General features: G+C 39.7%; 4 protein-coding genes across 8 annotated transcripts; 1 reads left to right on the top strand and 3 right to left on the bottom strand.

The window, feature by feature from the left end:
* The first annotated feature begins 359 nt into the window (after positions 1-359).
* LOC111798653 (LEAF RUST 10 DISEASE-RESISTANCE LOCUS RECEPTOR-LIKE PROTEIN KINASE-like 1.5) lies at positions 360-2,605 on the top strand. The gene has a single exon (XM_023681939.2). It carries the CDS (start codon positions 525-527, stop codon positions 2,391-2,393), a length of 1,869 nt encoding a protein of 622 aa, XP_023537707.2. The 5' UTR covers positions 360-524; the 3' UTR covers positions 2,394-2,605.
* On the bottom strand, positions 2,583-7,246 carry LOC111798746 (uncharacterized). Of its 2 annotated transcripts, XM_023682073.2 has the most exons (15): positions 6,994-7,208; positions 6,748-6,904; positions 6,484-6,636; positions 6,277-6,375; positions 5,921-6,022; positions 5,499-5,642; positions 5,282-5,376; positions 5,061-5,190; positions 4,880-4,984; positions 4,267-4,373; positions 4,125-4,176; positions 3,295-3,384; positions 3,120-3,204; positions 2,972-3,036; positions 2,583-2,887 (listed from the first exon to the last, which is right to left on the bottom strand). In XM_023682073.2, the coding sequence occupies exons 2-15, from the start codon at positions 6,838-6,840 to the stop codon at positions 2,798-2,800; spliced, it is 1,410 nt and encodes a 469-aa protein (XP_023537841.2). In that variant the 5' UTR covers positions 6,841-6,904; positions 6,994-7,208; the 3' UTR covers positions 2,583-2,797. The 2 variants fall into 2 exon arrangements, with proteins under 2 accessions (XP_023537841.2, XP_086981186.1); XM_087125060.1 differs by having other exon boundaries at positions 4,125-4,373; positions 6,994-7,246.
* A 580-nt stretch (positions 7,247-7,826) lies between these two features.
* Positions 7,827-11,187, bottom strand: LOC111798646 (hydroxyproline O-galactosyltransferase GALT6). Its single transcript, XM_023681925.2, has 7 exons — positions 9,992-11,187; positions 9,400-9,632; positions 9,037-9,327; positions 8,826-8,954; positions 8,570-8,743; positions 8,288-8,395; positions 7,827-8,197 (listed from the first exon to the last, which is right to left on the bottom strand). The coding sequence occupies exons 1-7, from the start codon at positions 10,863-10,865 to the stop codon at positions 7,988-7,990; spliced, it is 2,019 nt and encodes a 672-aa protein (XP_023537693.2). The 5' UTR covers positions 10,866-11,187; the 3' UTR covers positions 7,827-7,987.
* Positions 11,188-12,850: 1,663 nt separating this feature from the next.
* LOC111792749 (uncharacterized) lies at positions 12,851-17,541 on the bottom strand. Of its 4 annotated transcripts, XM_087118822.1 has the most exons (10): positions 17,159-17,541; positions 16,692-16,775; positions 16,134-16,613; positions 15,438-15,573; positions 15,146-15,308; positions 14,450-14,578; positions 14,170-14,364; positions 13,976-14,098; positions 13,150-13,210; positions 12,851-13,046 (listed from the first exon to the last, which is right to left on the bottom strand). In XM_087118822.1, the coding sequence occupies exons 1-10, from the start codon at positions 17,340-17,342 to the stop codon at positions 13,000-13,002; spliced, it is 1,602 nt and encodes a 533-aa protein (XP_086974948.1). In that variant the 5' UTR covers positions 17,343-17,541; the 3' UTR covers positions 12,851-12,999. The 4 variants fall into 4 exon arrangements, with proteins under 4 accessions (XP_086974948.1, XP_023530130.2, XP_086974949.1 ...); XM_023674362.2 differs by having other exon boundaries at positions 12,851-13,210; XM_087118823.1 differs by lacking the exon at positions 13,976-14,098.
* Between the last annotated feature and the right edge of the window lie 1,234 nt (positions 17,542-18,775).

Below are 18,775 nucleotides of genomic sequence, written 5' to 3'. Positions count from 1 at the left end.
AGGAAGGGAAAATATTTAATGCTTTTGTTTTAGACAGGAATTAATTAAAAGGATGTATTATATAGTTGGTTACGACATTATATTTTATTGATACTGAGAATGTGATAATAATTAGGGGAAGAAGAGGTACCAAATGGATACAAAGAATTATAATTAATTGATGAGGGAGTTGAAGGAGTGGAAGAGGTCAAACTTTCATTAGTCAACAAAAAAGGATTTCCACTAATGCATCAAAATTCAAAAATGACTTGGTCAACTGTTTGGCCAGAATGCAAACCCAAAATTGAAAAGAAGAAACTAAATTAATAAAACTAATATTAATATTATTATTATTATTATTATTATTATTATTATTATTATTATTTGTTGGGTTATGTCTTCACGTGACCTTTCTCCTCTGTCCTTCTCCACTCTCTGAGTGACCCCATTTTCACTCCTTTCTCTAATGCCATCAACATTGCTAAACGAATCTCCCTTCTTCCCTTCTTTGGGTTTCAGATTTGGATCTCCATTTTCATGTCCCCATGCCTTCTCCCTCTTCCTCTCTTACTCTACTCGCCGTTGTTCTGTCCTTCATTCACCTCGTCGAATCTCTGACCTCTTCTTGTCCCCCTTTCTCTTCCAAACCCCTTTTCCCCTTCTCCTCTGTTCCGGGTCACGGCCATCCTTCCTTCCACCTGCGTTGCTCTTCTCCCCACTCTCTTCTCTCCATTAATGGCCTTTCCTTTTCTCTCTTGAGTTTCAATGCCACCTCCTCCACTCTCCTCCTTTCCCCTCTTCCGCTCACTCTCAACGAATCCTCCCACACCTGCTTTTCTCCTCGTTTCTCCTTCATTCCCACCCGTTCCATTAACTTCTCCGCCTCCCCGTTTCGAATCTCTGATGGGTATTGTTCTAGACTCTCTGTTCTTCGCCCCTGTTCGCCTCCGCGTCTACCCAATTGCAGCCATTGCCCTTGGGACTGCAATCTTATCAAGACACCTCTTCATTTGCTCCATGGATGCGGCGTCGAGCGTCGGTCTGTCTTCAAGCAAGGTTGTCAGGGCGAGGTGTTGGAGTATTTGGATAGGATTCTTAGATTGGGGATTGAAGTCGAGTGGGATACAGATCAGGACCCTTATTTTGTGAAGTGTAAAGATTGTGAAGCTAGAAATGGTGATTGTGGGTTCAATTCCTCTGACCCAGATAGGCACTTCATTTGCTATCATACTCAAACTCGATACTCATTTCCTAATAGAATCGCGATTTTGTTCTCTGTTTTTGCGTTGATCTGCTTGTTTTTGGTTATTGCGGTGACCACGGTTTTTTTAAGGTCCAGATGGTTGAGATCCCTTGCTAGTGAAGTAGACCCCACAGCCCAGTTCCTCAGCCGTCATCGTTCACCTAATCTTCTCCCACCAGTTTTTCCCTACGAAGAGCTTGAGTCCTCGACTAATCGGTTCGACCCAAAGAGGAAACTGGGCGATGGTGGATTTGGGTCTGTTTATTTGGGTCAGCTTAACGATGGCCGATTAGTGGCTGTCAAATATCTTCACAAGCAACACGGCGCCGTCGCCACCGCCCCCTCCGGCAGGGCTTTCTTCACCAAGTCGTTCTGTAACGAAATCTTGATTCTTTCTTCAATTAATCACCCGAATCTCGTTACGTTACATGGGTATTGTAGTGACCCAAGAGGGCTTATTCTTGTCTATGATTATGTCCCAAATGGGACACTCGCCGACCATCTCCATGGCGCTAAGAGCTCGTATCGTAAGGGATCTCTGACTTGGCAAGTGAGGATTGACATTGCTCTGCAAATCGCTATGGCTATGGAGTATTTGCATTTCTCTGTGGCGCCGCCGATTGTTCACAGAGACATTACCTCTTCCAATATTTTCGTGGAGATTGATATGAGAATCAAAGTTGGGGATTTTGGGCTTTCAAGGCTGCTGGTTTTCTCAGATACGACGTCGTCGTCTTCATCTGGGTATGTCTGCACTGGTCCTCAGGGGACACCTGGTTACTTGGATCCGGATTACCACCGGTCCTTCCTGTTGACGGAGAAAAGCGACGTGTACAGCTTCGGAGTGGTGTTACTGGAGCTAATTTCTGGTTTAAAAGCGGTGGATCAGAGTCGGGAGAGAAGAGAAATGGCGCTGGCGGATCTTGTAGTGTCCAAGATCCAAATGGGTCAGCTTCATCAGGTGGTGGACTCCGTTTTAGGCATTGACGGCGAGGTAATCGACGGCGTTGAGGCGGTGGCAGAGCTAGCGTTTCGATGCGTGGCGGCGGACAAGGACGACCGACCCGACGCCAAGGAGATTGTTGAAGAGCTCCGGCGAATTCGGAACCGCACACGTGGAGGGGACCGGTCGTCGATTTCAAACGTGGGTGATGACGTGGATATACGTTGATTAGTTGAGGGCCCACTTGCGCATGTGGGGATTTGACGGATCTAAAGAACAGCGACGGGACATTTTCTGGATGCTTGCCTGTAAAATGTCAAAAATCCACGTGGCTACTACATCTACTCAGCTCATCTGAATCAGCTGACAGCTGAGAGATGACTGTAAAATGTCAAATCCTACGGAGATGTAAAGAAATAAGAAAGCCACTAATTTCATGATTCCACTCTTCAAGAGATAAATTACATGTCCGAATCACATCCCTTTTCCTTGTCGTTCGGTCTTATTCAACTCATATTTTACATGGCAGCAGCGGTCAACTTCAAGATTACACAGGCAGTAATCTATCCGTGGGTTAAAATTTGTCCAAAAAACACACTTTAATAGAACACATCATGAACACTTCATGGTAATTACTTGAAATGAGCCTTCTCCAAGCTCCTGGCTTTGTCTCCGGCAATGGCAGCTTCCTCTGGCCTTCCAAGTTTGCTGTACCCTCTCTCCTGCAGGAGTCGAAACGAACCATAATTTCATTGGAAAACTCGACTGTGATCGATAATCGCGAAACGTGAGAGTAGCTTTTATACCAGAAGGCGCCACAGATATGGGGCTTCTTCCCTTTTCTTGATCTGTTTCTCGATTACTTCGATGGCTATATTATGTAACTGTGAAAGTCATGCTTTGAAGAAAGTCATAATACGTGAAGGAATAGAAAAAGTGGAACTTTCTTCTTACCCTTTGCAGCACGTCCTGTGTTCATCAAAATGTCGTACCATACTTCATTAAATACATCGAGTTGTTCGTTTGATGCACCAATCATCTAGAACATAATCAGAAGAATATGTCTTGGTCATAAGTCAAACCAAGTTGATAGAGATGAAGAAATATAAATCAGCGTTGATATTGATACCTTGCAATCATTTGCATCAAAATCCAAACCAAGCAAGTCTAATGCGCCTTTGTAATCTCCTCTCCCGTACTTGTGGAGAGCTTCTGCAAGCTGGAAATACACAAACAAGGTCATGAAATTGAAAAGGAAGAATAAACTTGCCTTAAGTTCTGTTCACTAAAGCAGTTGACAAGATGGATTCAACAGTTTAGTGCCAGCATAAGACAGTTCCAAAATTCAAAATGAACATGTCAAAATGCTGTTTGAACTTCTCAAGGTCATGTCCATATTTCAATTGAATAATGAGCTGAGAATGCAACATGACACAAAACCGAAGGAAGGCAATGTAACCGTTCAAACCCACCATTAGTAGATATTGTCCTCTTTGGGTTTTCCCTTCTGAGTTTCCCCTCAAGGTTTTAAAACATGTGTGCTAGAGAGAGGTTTCCAAACCCTTATAAGGAATGTTTCGTTCCCCTCTCCAACCGATGTGGGATCTCACAATCCACTCTCCTTGGGGGACCAACATCCTTGCTGGTACACTGCCTACTGTCTGGCTCTAATACCATTTGTAGCAGCCCAATTCCACTGCTAGCAGATATTGTCCACTTTGGGCTTTCTCTTCGGGCTTTTTCTCAAGGTTTTAAAACGCGTCTGTTAGAGAGAGGTTTCCACATATTTATAAGGAATGTTTCGTTTCCCTCTCCAACCGAGGTGAGATCTTCTAAAGTAGTTATAATAATAGGAAGGAAACAAAAGGTGTCACAATCATAGGTTACAAATAAAGAGCCCAACATGTGTCGTGAATAGACCACTTAAAGGATACACGAGACTAGAAAAAGGAAACAAACCAGCATTCCTCTTTGCATCTTTTCTTGTTTCATCGGCGTCATTTTCAACATTCTACACAAAAAGACCAATAACAGTAAACAAAGAGCCACAAACACACGCATGTAAATAAATAAGAGTGTAATGAGAGAAGATTGTATGAACCGGGACTTCAAGCTCCCAAGTAACTCTTCTGCTGCAAAAATCTCTCCACTTTTAGCCAAAGCCCATGTTGTCAACAAGTCAAAGTGCCACTCTAGATGCCAGTTAGCCTGAAAATAGCGGTTAACTCTAGATTATTCAAGAATACTTCACGTGAAAAAGAATGAGAATGAATCAGCTAGCTGATTGAATTCAAGCCTTGCGCTTCCGCCATCAACTGTGCTTTCTCTAAACTTCACAACGTAGGCAGGCATTTTAGTAGGTATAGAGGAAAGAATAGGCTTGTCATTATCATGCATAAATCCTGTAAACAGGTTTCATACAGGTATATATAGCATAGAAAACCAAGATCGTAAAACGTATGTACTTTGGTAGGGGAAAAGAGGGTCAGAAAAGGCAGATCGTTTTTAGACCAATATACAGAGAACTCCCTTGTGGTGTCAGCTATGAATAGTCATCGACTCCCGGAAAGGGGTAGAAGAATGGGACCTATGATGTATGATCATTACACTTCAACCGGGTTATCATATCCCACCTTGTCTTTTTCACCCTCCATCATTATTATTAGGATTTAGTTGGTTGGTTGGTTGAAGGGAAGGGAAGGATCGCAACTCACCTTATCGGTTAAAACATTGGCCAAGATCTTCAGACGACCCTCACATGGACCAAATTCACCACGAACAAACAACCGCAGCATCAAACCAAGGGCATTCAAGTATACCTGAAATGACAAAATTTAAGACATGAAATTAAAGAATAATTGGCTCCATAGACAGTAATATTGAAACGAAAAGTACATCTGGTCCCATAGCATCAGGTTTTTCCAACTCTTTCCATATATAGTCGTCATATATTTCAAGGATTTTACTCAATGGAGAATTGGCTTCCAGGTAACAGAGAGCCACATGCCACCAATTATGTGTCACCCTGAAAATTGATATTTTCCAAACATACAATATATCAAACAGACAAATCCATTCAAATAAAAACACTGATTCGCAAAGTTTAATGTACATACAAGAACGACAAACAGTCAGTCCACGTAGGCGAGCATGCTTCCATAAACTCAACCGCTTCTTTAAACCGACACCTATATTGAAGAACATGGCATAACTGCAAAGATTCAAATGTTACAACAATAGCCAGGATGTAAATTGAATCATTGTTCACTCATGTTTTATTACAGTTCTTTCATCAAATACATGAGATAAAAGTGACTTTCAAATGACACTCACCGCATGCTGTGCCCATCCATCTTTCTTGTTGATATCAAGTCCCCTTCTTGCAGCCTTCTCAGCTTCTTCCATGCAACCAAGCTCCAATAAAGGAAAAGCTAGCATGCCATAAATGAATCCCTCTTCTTGATTTTGGGGTAAAACCTGTAAAATTAATCCTTCAAGGCTTAAAATTTTATGTATTCTTCATAGTATTCAATTAAGTGAATATTTGGAAGAATCTATCGATACACTTAACATTCAAATTCATGCATTCGCCATTTGTAAAGTGATCGGGTCTCGGTGTTTCGGCTAGGCAGCCTTTAATGTCCTATTGTGCTCTTCATTTTATCTCAATAAAAGCAGGTTTCCAATAATTTCTTTATTAATACCACCTATAAACTGATGAGTAGGAAAAATACTTTCTTAGGTAGAAATGGCACCTGTTGAACCAAAGCCAAAGACAGATCGGGATTTCCCATGTAAAAGCATAGCACTTGAGCCTTTTTCAAAGACAACAGATCCTTTGGAAAACTTTTAAGCAGCTGCAGAATCAAATAGAAGAAAATATCAAGAAATAAGACTGTGCCTCTGGAAGATATCCCATAACAGCAAGTTAGCAATTGAAAGCTTCATCCTGGATTCTGACTTCAAGGCAACTCAAATCCCATTATGTTCTATAAAATTGTAAATTTTCTCTAGGATCTTCTTGATGTAGAAAGTTTCTTAGATCAAATTAGTGGAAATGTTGATGAATGGTGAATAGAGAAGAGCTTAAAAGAGATCAGTGTTCAAGTACCTGAGTGAGCAATTCAACAGCAACATTATCGTCTCTGTCGTTGGACATCAAACAACTGATAGCGTCATAAACGGCTTTCTCGTATGGGGTTGCACGATCCTTATCAAAATAGCGACAATTCAAGCAATTTGTCAACAGAAATCTCCAATGACCACAAAGATACGAAATGAACATGTTCATACCAAAAAGAAAAAAGTGAAAACTAACCAGACCGGCCTTGGCTGCTTGGAGATGATGATGAACTCGCGAAGGATCGGAGGATGAAAGGAAATAAGCAGCGAAAACATTCGCAAGCACACAGTGTTTGTCATGAACAGGCGCCTCCAGAATCACAGACCTCCTCCTCCCGTAACTAAGCACCTTGAGTCAATTACATTACATCAATTAGAAAAGAAAAAAACCCAACACCCCATTTCAGATAATCGAAAATTGAAGAACGCCAATGGCGGAAGATCCAGGGAGAAGAAGAACCTTGTCATAGAATGCATTAATGGCGGAGGTGCAAGCGTCGGATGATGTTCTAACTTCGTAACCCCATTTGGTCAATTTCAGTCCATCTTCCATGGTTCTGACTACGACCGTACGAATGAGTCGCTTTCTCGGCGCAGAAGATTAATCCCCAAATCCCCTGGAATTGAACCATAAACGATAGAACTTGTCAGCCAGAATCGGATAGAAATTGGATTCTTGTTTAATTCGATATCCACTATCACTTACGACGTGGTGTTGGTGTCTGAGAGTGCCCAACCAAAGTCGAACCCCATGTCGGTCCAAATCGCATAAATTTATTACGATGATTAAGGAAGCAACGGGGCGTGCGAGGACAACAATGGCTGTCGTTTTCCATTAATATAGAATTTGCTAATTGCTTACATTCAGCATCTGCGTTCTGGTGCCGATCATCGCCTCCTCCACGCATCTCCCACCTGAAACTGTTCTAACCAAATATAAATTCTTTTTCAATATTAGGTCAATCTTTTGGAGAATTAATCCTTTTAATCCGTATATTTGGTCCTTAAATTACCATTTTAGTTGTTGAGTTAATTTTTTTTAAAAATAAAATATATTCTCTCTCCTGACTCCTCCAGTTCTTCCCTCCCTCTTCATCTACCTCTTCCCCTCTATCGAATCCACTGGATGAAGGGCTGCGGCGTTCGTTCTGCTACGTCCGGCCGGATCTCTTGAGGGTTTCGTCATCAAATGTTCAAACCACCACTTTCCGATCAGTTTCCGGCGCCTCTTTCTAAAGCTCTTTCGATCTGTGTTCTTATAATAACATTGATCGAGCTCGATTTCTTTCGTTTCAATCCCTAGAAACACGATCACTTCGGGTCCGATGGTAGAAAGGGAGGGAAAACAATTTGAAAGGGGATGTAACAAATTGTGATCAAATTCTGTTGTAACACAGTCATGTTAAATCCCTCATCTCCAGAATTTCTCAATATTTGAATGCCAGAACTTGAGATAATCTTACCTGATAAACCCAATTGTAGAATGAATGGGATGAACATAAACAGGAAATAAAAAAGGGGAAAAAATGAACGAATTCATCAGGTAAAAGAACCTTCCTGATTAAATTTAACCCACTTATAAGTTATAATATAGTATGTACAGAATAGGACTAAAGCTGCAAAACTTGTTTGTTCTTCTGTGTTCCTCTGTTCTTGAATTTCCAATTACCCATCTGGATTTGGATAAATATCATATCATATCATCTCATGTTGCAGCACTGAGGCTTTGTTTGTTGCATCAACTTTTCCCACAAGCACATCATCTGTCTTGGAGATTGGTAATGTGCAGTTAGATAATCTTCAATACACCCAAACTGGCAAAACCTTAGACTGTGAAGGAATTCCACTGGTTTTGAACTGTTGAACTGCTCCACCCACATTCCCATGCTCACATCTTCCATCTTGAACAACTGTGTGTTTTTTTCACTATTATTAGCTCAACTCTTCAAATGCCATTTATTTGTGGGGAGGGGAGAAGAAAGGAACTGTTTCAAACATACCCTTAATTTGTGCTTCTCAAATTCAGATACTATATACTCAGCAATGTCGGATGATAAAATATAACCCGGTCCATTGGCGTAAGCTGGGTAATCTTCTTCTGGCCATTCCTGAATAGATTGAAACAATAATCGAATCGTATGGGAGATCGGTCTACGACTCTTATATATGGCTAACTAAACAAGGATGCATCTTATACAAAGTTCAAATCCCCCACCCATAGCAGCACTATGAACATCAGGACTGCAAAATGATATCACTAGTAGGCATGCTTACAGTCATACCTCGTACGTCACCGCCCATTTTCCATATCGAAGAGGTTTATGGTGATAGTTCATATTTCCAACATAAAGGCTCCTGCCAGCTCGCACCTTGTGAGCTTCATCAATCACTGCATCTACTCTAACAAATGTATCATCATCACACTTCATGATATATTTTGCAGCCACCGTGCGAACCTGCAAGATCGAAACATGGAATGATATTGCCAACAACGAAGTGCCTAACTCACACGGTTTGTGTCTTTTTCTCAAAACTCACCCCATATTCACAGATTGCAATTGTCTTCAGTACAACAAGATCATAGTTATCCATGTAAGGAACCATGACGATATCCCCGAAGTACTCCGCTTCTTTCTTTAACTCAATATTTACTTCCTTTCTTCCGTGCTATCAGAATATAACACACAAGTTATTATCACTACCATAACATAAATGATGGAATATTTCTGAGAAGCACACCACTGCTTACCATTGCCACAAAAAACCGAGCAACGACTAGTGAAGATCTGATCAACTTATGCTGCATCCAAGACTTCCTAACCGCCATTCGTTCTGCAAAATGATTGCCAGCAGAAAGGATGCCAATGAAAAGCTCCACGTTTTTTTCGGGAAGTGGAGGGGCTTTCCATTGTGCCAACATCTCCATATGCTTCTTTGGTGCAAAACTAGGATGTGCAGTGGGTAAGGAAGCAGCAAATATGGAGTGCACGTCTATATCGCCATTTACAGATAAACCAGTGGCATCCTCCAGAACAAACCCCTGTCATCATCATAGTTTAAAAACCTCCATGGAGTTCAAAATTTGAAGAACATATATAGAAAGAGTACTTACAGTGCGATATGGAAAAGACGTGATGTGCCTTCCATCGACATTGATATGGTAACCTTCCAGCCCAGCACTCACAGTTAGAACAAATAGTCTGCCCTCCGCGAAAGGAAATGGCCAATCGATCGCCACCTTTTTCGTGCGTCCTATTAACCTATTTAACCACCATATTACCTTCGATTCTTCAGAACGGCTGTCGTCATCACGAATCCACTTCTCACATTTTACCTGCCCATCAACTACATAAAATCCCGATAGTAGGTTAGGAAACGTCTCACTTGAAGAAATCGGTCAAACAGAAGAAAGTGCACAGAAAAATCTACATCCTTCAAATATGATCTTCAAAATCTTGATAACAATAAATTAGTATGGTAATTTTTCATATCACAAGTCATTTTACTGAAAGCAACACAGAAAATTCAGGATTTGCATAAAACTTGCTAGTATAAGATTCAATACATTATATCAACCACCTTGAATCTCCAACGCATAACAAAACTGGTTCAGTTCAGTACGAAATTCTTATCAATAGACAAAACAAACACAAGGGAAAATGAAAATAAAGCATTTTCAAACAGCATGAAAGACCACTTCTTACCAGTTTCTTCATCCGCCCTGGATTTCCATCCCTCACATCTCAGCGCTGTGCTCCACTGCATCCTATAACAAGTGTTCTGTTCGATAACAGGCTTGCCACTCCAATCTCCCTTCAACCTTGGATTGAAATGAAGTATTCTTGGTGGGTCTTCGCCATCCACCGTCTTCAGCCCTTGCAACTCCATCATAAACTGTGATACCATCACTGGATCATCCCCTTCCCTCAAGATTGAAATCTTGGGATCCTGTTCCGAGTGAGCCCAACGAGGTGTCCCCACCACAGTAATATGCGACCAGAGCGTCAAGCCGCAGGGGAGCACCATAATCCGACTCTGTGTCTCAAATTCGGATCCAGAAAGCGTAATCGAATGTGGACATGGCTCCGACTGATTCTCTGTCTTTGTTTCAGGTTTGAGCTCAATCTTCCCGGACTCTAAGTCCTCCCAGAGCTTTTTCCCCACTACCCAAGCATGCTTAGCCGCTTTTTGAAGCTCGGAGAACTCGCCCTTACTAGCATTACGATCAAATGTGGCTTCGTCAAACACTAATCCCGAAACTTTACTGAACTCACGCATTCGCCTCTCGGGTGTCCGATGCGGCGCGCCATAAGAAATCTTAAAGGGATCATCAGAGGGTCGACGAGGGGCATCCTTATCCCCCATTTCCTCTTCACTTTCAAGCAGAAACGACCTCGGCAAAGCGTCGCCGGTAAATCCAAATGTTTCATCACCAGGCACCGACTCATATCCGGTTCGATACACCAGCGGGATTTCAAAACTCATCAAAAGCAGATATAAAAACACCAAACCCATCAAAATTTGAAGCAACCTGATTCGATTTCGCGATACCATGGAATCAAATTTCCCCCGTTTCATCTCAAGGCAGTTTACAACCACCCCCCAAAAGAAAAAATAAATAAGAAATCAATCGTAAACAACAACAAACGCAAGAGTTTATCCTATGCAAACAAAACTTTTAACTCCCCCTTTCTACAATCCAAAATTCCCCTCCAACCCTAACCCTAGTTAGTGGCATACCCAGTAAAATGGAAACGAATTGAAGCTCTGGAAAACTAAGCTGAACAACAACACCTCCGTAATATCCCTCGCATTGCAAAAATAATTAAAAACTCACATGAAATTTGTATTCATCTCCGTTGCAATAAAAGGAAAAACGATGAAAACGACAGCGTGTTACCGCTCACGTGGCCTCATTTCTGCACGCTTTCCATTTTCAACCTGTCACAACCATTCTTTAATAATTCTTACATTTCTTCCAATTATCGATTAATTAAAATTCTCTTTATTCTAAATTAAAAAATTAAAATTAAAAAGAAAAAGACAAGTGGTGGTGGGGAAGCACACCTCATCCCAGCTCTTACACGACGTGTTTTAAATATTTTTATTATTATTTAGATTCTTTTTTTTATTTAATTATCTTTTAATATATAACCTTAATTAAGATATTATCCAAACATTTTCTACTTAGAGCTAAAATCTGATTAATTGGGTGTGAACTTACTGGTTAAAGAACTTGTGACACGTCAGAAAATACAGGTTTCCATAAATGAGTAAAAATAAATTGATGCCACGTGTCCCCGAACATGCATGAATTTGAATCAATTAAATTGTTTCTTACATTAATTTCGCAAATGTGTCTGCGTCAACCTGGAGAATTGTCGGCTTGGCTAAAAGTCAAAAATATCCGACGGTCAACCATTCTCCCATTTTCTGAGAAACATGCAGATATATGGCATAAGCGACGACGTATGACTTCTTATTTTATTTTATTTTATTTTATTTATTCTTTCTTTTTCTGTTTTGTTAATTATATTTTTTAGGGGAATTTATTATTTGTAATTTTTCCGTTAATATTCTAACTATTTTTTTTTGGAATATACCATTTATAATTTCATTACTAATGTTTTAACATTTTTAGTTATATTACCGATTTCATTTCTAATATGCTTTACTAACTTTTAATTTTGTATTTTGAGGTCCAATTAAATGTAAAAAGTAGTTTTTTTATATAGTTAATAGGATATCGTTATTTCGATTTATTTTATATTTTATAGGTTTATGAGTTCGAGGTCGAGCACGTTGAAATTCCATTTTTGTTGTTTATAATTAATTTTAGCTAATTTATAGTTTAGGGGCTTAATTTGGGCTTTGCTACCCCTCCAAAGGCTCTATGTTTATGCCAACAAAGATCATGCTTCTCCGTTATGTCCGGTTACTATTTTTTATGTCCCGTTACTATTTTTACTTACTTTCATGTTAGCTATTTTTATGTCCGTTACTATTTTTATGTCCGGTTACTATTTTTACTTACTTGGTTACTATTTTTACTTACTTTCATGTTAGCTATTTTTATGTTTTACTTACTTTTATGTTAGCTATTTTTATGTCCGGGTTACTATTTTTACTTTTTACTTACTTTACTTTCATGTTAGCATGTTAGCTATTTTTATGTCCCGTTACTATTTTGGGTTTTTTATGTCCCGTTACTATTTTTACTTACTTTCATGTTAGATAAAACTTTTTTACTTACTTTACTTTCATGTTAGCTATTTTTATGTCCGGTGTTGTGTCAATACAGAGTAAATGACCGGTCACCAAATCATCATGTCTACACCCGCTATGACTAAAATGTCAAAATGTACTATAAGAGTTATTACTAATTGTCGATTATTTCTACTCGATTTATATGCTATCAAAATTGTGATGATTGCTTATTAACTTTTAGCTTGTAACATTGAGTTTTTTTTTTTTCTTTTTCAAATTGTTTACCGTGCATTTCCTTTTTTACATTTTCTAAAACATTTATTTCAAGCATGATCGAATTTGAACATGCGTCAAGGTTGTCCACAAGTCAAACTTTTATATTATGATTTGTTCGCTGGATTAGAACAAATGTCACACCACGTACAATTGGAACATTATAACAGGCTGTACGGTGTTATTTTCTATGGAAATTGGTTGAAGCTGGCTGCACAGAAACCGTCTTAGTTTACAGGATCTCTTGACCCATCCCCAACTGCTGGTAATTTACATAATTAATTCCGTTTAGTCTAATACAACATAAGATCTCCTCTCACAGAAACCGTCTTAGTTTACAGGATCTCTTGACCCATCCCCAACTGCTGGTAATTTACATAATCAATTCCGTTTAGTCTAATACAACATAAGATCTCCTCTGGCAGTTCTTCAGATTTGTTCCCCTGTTTCACAACCCAACACAGAAGTAAGAAAAACAGGACCGTTTTTAGATCTTACCGTAAAATAAATAAAAACGGTAACAGTCCAAGCCCACCGCTATAAATATTGTTTGCTTTGACTCATAACATATCGCCGTCAGCTTCACGATTTTTAAAACGTGTATGCTAAGGAGAGATTTCCACACCCAGTCATTACACATAAAAACACAAACACTATAGGGTACGTTTTTTAGGAGAGTACTTTTTTTAGGAATGCTTCGTTCTCCTCTCCAACCGACATGGGATTTCACAATCCACCTCCCTTGGGGTCCACCATCCTCGCTGGCACACCACTCAGTATCTAGTTCTGATACCATTTGTAATAGTTGAAGCCCCTAATAGATATTCTCCGCTTTGGCTCGTTACGTATTGTCGTCAGCCTTACGGTTCTTAAAACGCGCTTGCTAGGAAGAGGTTTCCACACCCTTATGAGGAATGTTTCGTTCCCCTCTCCAACCGATGTGGGATCTCACAATCCACTCCTCACCCCTCTTGAGGTCCAGCGTCCTTACTGGCACACCGCTCGGTGTCTGATTCTGATACCATTTGTAACGGTCCAAGCTCACCGCTAGTAGATATTATCCGTTTTAGCCAATTACGTATTGCCGTCAGCCTCACAATTTTAAAACGCGTCTGCTAGGGAGAGGTTTTCAAACTCATATAAGGAATGTTTCGTTCCGTCTCCCACCGATGTGCGATCTAACAAAAACATTGTTACAAGAAACTTGCCTGAATTGTGAGGCCAACATCCAAAATGCAGCACTTGAGTCTATCAAGAAACGCTTCAAAACCTTTCCTTGATATGTAACTAAATCTGTGCATATCCAAGTCGATTTCCAAGTAGTTTTCTCCCTGTAATTCATCACTTCTTTCATATGAATCATTCCAAATCTGCCTGTAAAGCAATAAAAAACTGAACCTACCGAGTAAAATTCATGTTGGGGACGCGAGAGGACGGGCTTTTCATTGTAAGCCTGCATAAGCTTCCGCTGTGCAGTGCTCATTGAAAGATCCTCCACGTTTGCAACTCGCCCCAAAATTTTCAATCTTTCCCTAAAGGGTACTACAGTGTCTACTGGAAAACCCTTCACCTTTTCAACTTCATCATCAATCAGCTTCTGTTTTTAGAGTTTTACATTTCATGAAATAAGTTATCGAAGATAAAGAAGGATTGAATGGGAATTTGCAAGTACCGAGTCTTACCCTGATATTTTCTTGAAAATGAGATGTAAGTTCCTTGGCATATGTATCAGAAAGCTTAAAGTACAAGACGATACTCATCCCTTCTCCATCGGTATCTCCATGAAAAATTGCTGCAGGATACAATGGAATCTGAAGAATCCAGTATTACAAGATCAAAGCTACAAGAATCCAAGGCAATACAAGAAAGAAAAGTACTCAAACGCAGTCAAATATCTATAATAGTAGAGGGAGCTAAGGTGGGGGTGTCAAACACCAAGCAGTTATGACCAACCATGTAATGGTCCAGGCCCACCACTAGCAAGGTTTTTAAAACGCGCCTGATAGAAAGAGGTTTCCATACCCTTATAAGGAATGATTCGTTCCTGGGATCTCACAATCCACCCCCTTTCAAGGCCTAACGTCCTCACTGACATTCGTTCCCCTTTCCAATCGAGGTGGGATATGACAATCCACCCCCTTCAGAACCCAACGTCCTCATTGACACACCGTCCGGTGCTGTCTTTGAAACTGTTTGTAACAGCCCAAGCTCACCGCTAGTAGATATGTCATCTTTGAGTTTCCCTTTTGGGGTTTCCCTCAAGGTTTTTAAAACACGTATGATAGGGAGAGGTTTCCACATCCCTTTTGGCATACTATATACATTTATCACAGCCAACGTCGCAAACCATATACATTTATCACAGCACAAAGATGTACCTGAACATTCACGACAAGGATAGGTGGAAGTTTTCCAGAATAATTAGCCACAGGAAGTTCGACAAATCGAGCGATGTGATCCACTTTCCGATGGGACAAGAACACATCAACTCCAAATGGACAGTAAGCAGCATGACTGGGAGCAAACTCTTTCTTCTTGTCCCTGCAAATTTGTAGGATTATTTTGCAGTGTTAGAATGAAAGAATCAGATCATTGCTTTTGGTTTTGCGAGATTGAGCCAAGATCATTGATGCAATGATGAAATCATAGAAAGACTTTTTGTCATCTTACTTTGCATAGTTTACTCCCCGAACTTTAAAGCTATCTGGCTCAATATGTGACCAACAATCTAGCATTTTCTTTTCAGCTGGACAAAAGGGTACTTGAGAACCTGCTATAGGTCTTCGTAGAAGTGCTTTGGACGAAACTGAAAGAAACAGGAGAAAACAAAGACTAAATCACTCAAAATTTGAACAACGAACCATTCTTAATAAGGATTTTAAAACCTTGAGGGAATGCTCAAAAGGACAATATTTGCTGGCGGTGAACTATTACAAATGGTATCAGAGCCAGATACCAGGCGGTGTGCCAGCGAGGACGTTGGGTCCCCAAGGGGGTGGATTGCAAGATCCCACATTGGTTGGAGAGTATTGAGGACTATTGGGAGGGAGTCCCACGTTGGTATGAGGCCTTTTGGAGAAGCCCAAAGTAAAGCCACGAGAGCTTATACTCAAAGTGGACAATATCATACCATTGTGGAGATCCGTGATTCCTTATAAAGGTGTGGAAACCTCTCTCTTGCAAACGTGTTTTAAAACCTTGAGGAGAAGTCTAGAAGGGAATGCTAAAAAAAGGACAATATCTACTAGTTGTGGGCTGTGGGCCGGTTACAGTTTACGTACAAGGTACAGGAAGAAGGAAGGATGCAGTTATAAAAAACAAGACCAGTAAGGCAGAACATAAAACATATACTTCGTGAACACTCACATAAAGCAGCATTGGGGTTTCCTTCTTTCCACTTGAACGATAGTTTCAAGGCTGCCTTTTTCAGTCCACTTGGAGGACTAGAACTTGGTGATTTTCTCTTTTCAACAGAGTTCATTGTTGATGCAAGACAAGGCAAGCAGTTGCTTGGTAAAATCCCACAATTATCCAATACTCCAACGTCTTTGGCAGAGCTTTCACCAGCAGTGGAGGAGATCTCGTCAACGAATACCGGTTCGTTCGCCTTGCTCGAGTGTCCATAACCCTTAAGCTGGGGTTCTGCATCATCTGGATTCATGGCCTGAGAATGTGAATCCCTTGCAACTTGACTCACAGAATGTACTCTTCCTGAATTTCCTGGTCTATGAATCTGATCCGGGGTCGCGCTATGTCGATTCACATTAAGATCTCCATGATTAGCATCTCCAGAAGACGAAACGCTTGACGTTGATGCACCTTCAAAGCTATTAATCGACTGTATGTCTGCAGGAACTCAGAAGGTTCACAATGGAAGAATAAGAAAACTTCCCATCAGAACAACATATTCAAAGGAAAACTTACCTTCAGGAACACTTTGGTAATCTTCATCACAATCCGATTCAAATTTTGCAACTGTATCAAACCAGGCCTCATCAAAACTTCCAGCTGAAACACCACAAATGATACAGATTCATATAAAGAAAAAAGCCAGGAAATGAATTATATGATGCTTGAAGTCATAACAGCATTTCAAGACAAGCTCATTATTCCATCGTTTCAAAATGTATATGATATCATGACAGACAAAATCCTCATCAAATGATTCATAAAACATAGCTCAGCATATGATTCATTAAATTGGCTCATTTCCTCAACCTGGATCAGATAGAAATTGGTTGGACTCGCCAATGAGCTAACATTTCTGGAATTAAAAGGAAAACCCCATAAAAAAAAAAGGTAATAAATCTCAACCAAACAACCAAAAAAGGGCAAAATCAAACTTCCCCTGGAAAATTAAAACATGGAAGGAGAAAGAAAAAGGAAAGAACCTTGGAAAGTGGGATTGGAAAAGGAGCGGTGATCAATCGGATTGGAGCGGCGCGATCCATCAGAGACGGTAGAAATTGCCGTCGTTTTGGAAGCTTTCCTCCTTCTCCGGCGGTTCTTCCTCTTGGAAGACTTCTTAAATTTGGCTCTGACACAGCCCTCCGGCGTGGAAACGCAGGCACCCATGTCGGCGAAGCAATAACACAGAATTTTCTTCGTTAAAGCTATCGTTTGTTTCTTAAAATCCCAAGTCCCCTGGCTTCAAAGCAACGAAAATTTGGATCATTATTTTGATGAGTATGTACGAGGAACGTGAATTGGGAAATTGGGGAGCACTAGCATTGGCGAAGGAAAGACGACAGCCTAAGAAGCCATTAGAAGGAGGAGACCAATCGCGGGAAGGTTTCCGGACATAAATAGATATTGATATTAATAATAAAGGGACCCACGATATTACACGTGGCATATATTGATTTACATAAAAACCTATGGAACCCTAAACGCCGCTGCTACAGCTGACCACATATTATATGATATTATAATATCTTTCCTCTCTAGCTTTCTTCCATATTTTTACAAAAAAAAAAAAAAAACAAAAAAAAAAACAAAAAATCAATTCTATATATTATTTTAAGAGTTTAAACAATGAAAAAAAAAATCTAATAATAAGTCGCTTAAGTGGGATCTCACAATCCACCTTTCAGAAGAAAGCATTATTGCTAACATATCACTTGGTATCTAGCTCTGATATCATTTGTAACAGCTCAAACTCACCAGCTTTGACCCATCACATATCGTCGTCACTCTTACGATTTAAAAATGTGTCTACCATGAAAAGGGTCTAGCCCTACTCCAAACAATGCATGGGAACGTCCAATGACTAACTATGATACTACTTATAATTGTCAATGTCCACCACTAGCAGATATTGTCTACATGATTAAATATTTCTTAAACATAGTTCAATAAGTCTAGATTCCTACCGCCCCATCCTTATTTCTAATAAAAAAAAAAAATATGTTACTTTTAAAAGGTTATAAGTATTTCTTTTTATTTTTTAAAAAAATTTAATAGTATTAATAAACCTTTTAAAACTTAAAGGTATTTTTAAAATATAGTTTTCTTCGACATAATATTTTTTGAAAATTTATATTATTGAAACAACGAAATTGTTTGTTTATTTAAAGTGAATGAATGACATTTGAATATTAAAAGCTTTCATTTAATTACAACGAAAATAGTTGGGAGGTTTAAATGCTTTTATAGGCCCTTTTCTGTATTATTTAGGTTGACCAAGATTGTCCCTTTTTTCCCACCTACGAATAAACGAAGGCTCTATAAGGCTCGGGAGGAGTAATGAATGTAGAGACAGATCTCACGTGTGGTTCAACAAAAAGTTGGCACAAGCGGTATAGATAGACAAACAACACTGCCCATGTCTTTCTTTAATGTTGGACTGTTGATTGATGATGTTGTTGGATGATGAAAGTGCTAATTTAGGGAATGATCATGTGTTTATAATCAAAGAATATTATCTTCATTCGTATGAGGTCTTTTGGGAAAGTCAAAGCAAAACCATGAGAGCTTAGGTTCAAAGTGGACAATAGCATACCATTGTG

Source organism: Cucurbita pepo, chromosome 1, assembly GCF_057944985.1.
Source record: "Cucurbita pepo subsp. pepo isolate OVF chromosome 1, ASM5794498v1, whole genome shotgun sequence".
NCBI classification, from domain to species: Eukaryota; Viridiplantae; Streptophyta; class Magnoliopsida; order Cucurbitales; family Cucurbitaceae; genus Cucurbita; species Cucurbita pepo.
Note: the sequence above shows the minus strand (reverse complement) of the source record. Positions and strands in the feature narration are given on the sequence as shown.

What these genes read in the sequence shown, in the direction of transcription:
- LOC111798653 (XM_023681939.2), top strand. Translation starts at nt 525, where the DNA reads ATGCCTTCTCCCTCTTCCTCTCTTACTCTACTCGCCGTTGTTCTGTCC.
- LOC111798746 (XM_087125060.1), bottom strand. Translation starts at nt 6,840, where the DNA reads ATGGAAGATGGACTGAAATTGACCAAATGGGGTTACGAAGTTAGAACA. An exon ending in CTTTGGCTTTGGTTCAACAG is followed by an intron (nt 5,643 to 5,920) that starts GTGCCATTTCTA and finishes TTAATTTTACAG; the next exon opens with GTTTTACCCCAAAATCAAGA. An exon ending in ACTGACTGTTTGTCGTTCTT is followed by an intron (nt 5,191 to 5,281) that starts GTATGTACATTA and finishes ATCAATTTTCAG; the next exon opens with GGTGACACATAATTGGTGGC.
- LOC111798646 (XM_023681925.2), bottom strand. Translation starts at nt 10,865, where the DNA reads ATGAAACGGGGGAAATTTGATTCCATGGTATCGCGAAATCGAATCAGG. An exon ending in TTGCAATCTGTGAATATGGG is followed by an intron (nt 8,744 to 8,825) that starts GTGAGTTTTGAG and finishes TCGATCTTGCAG; the next exon opens with GTTCGCACGGTGGCTGCAAA. An exon ending in AATGGGCGGTGACGTACGAG is followed by an intron (nt 8,396 to 8,569) that starts GTATGACTGTAA and finishes CAATCTATTCAG; the next exon opens with GAATGGCCAGAAGAAGATTA.
- LOC111792749 (XM_023674362.2), bottom strand. Translation starts at nt 17,342, where the DNA reads ATGGGTGCCTGCGTTTCCACGCCGGAGGGCTGTGTCAGAGCCAAATTT. An exon ending in ATTTTCAAGAAAATATCAGG is followed by an intron (nt 14,365 to 14,449) that starts GTAAGACTCGGT and finishes CTCTAAAAACAG; the next exon opens with AAGCTGATTGATGATGAAGT. An exon ending in CCCAACATGAATTTTACTCG is followed by an intron (nt 14,099 to 14,169) that starts GTAGGTTCAGTT and finishes GATGAATTACAG; the next exon opens with GGAGAAAACTACTTGGAAAT.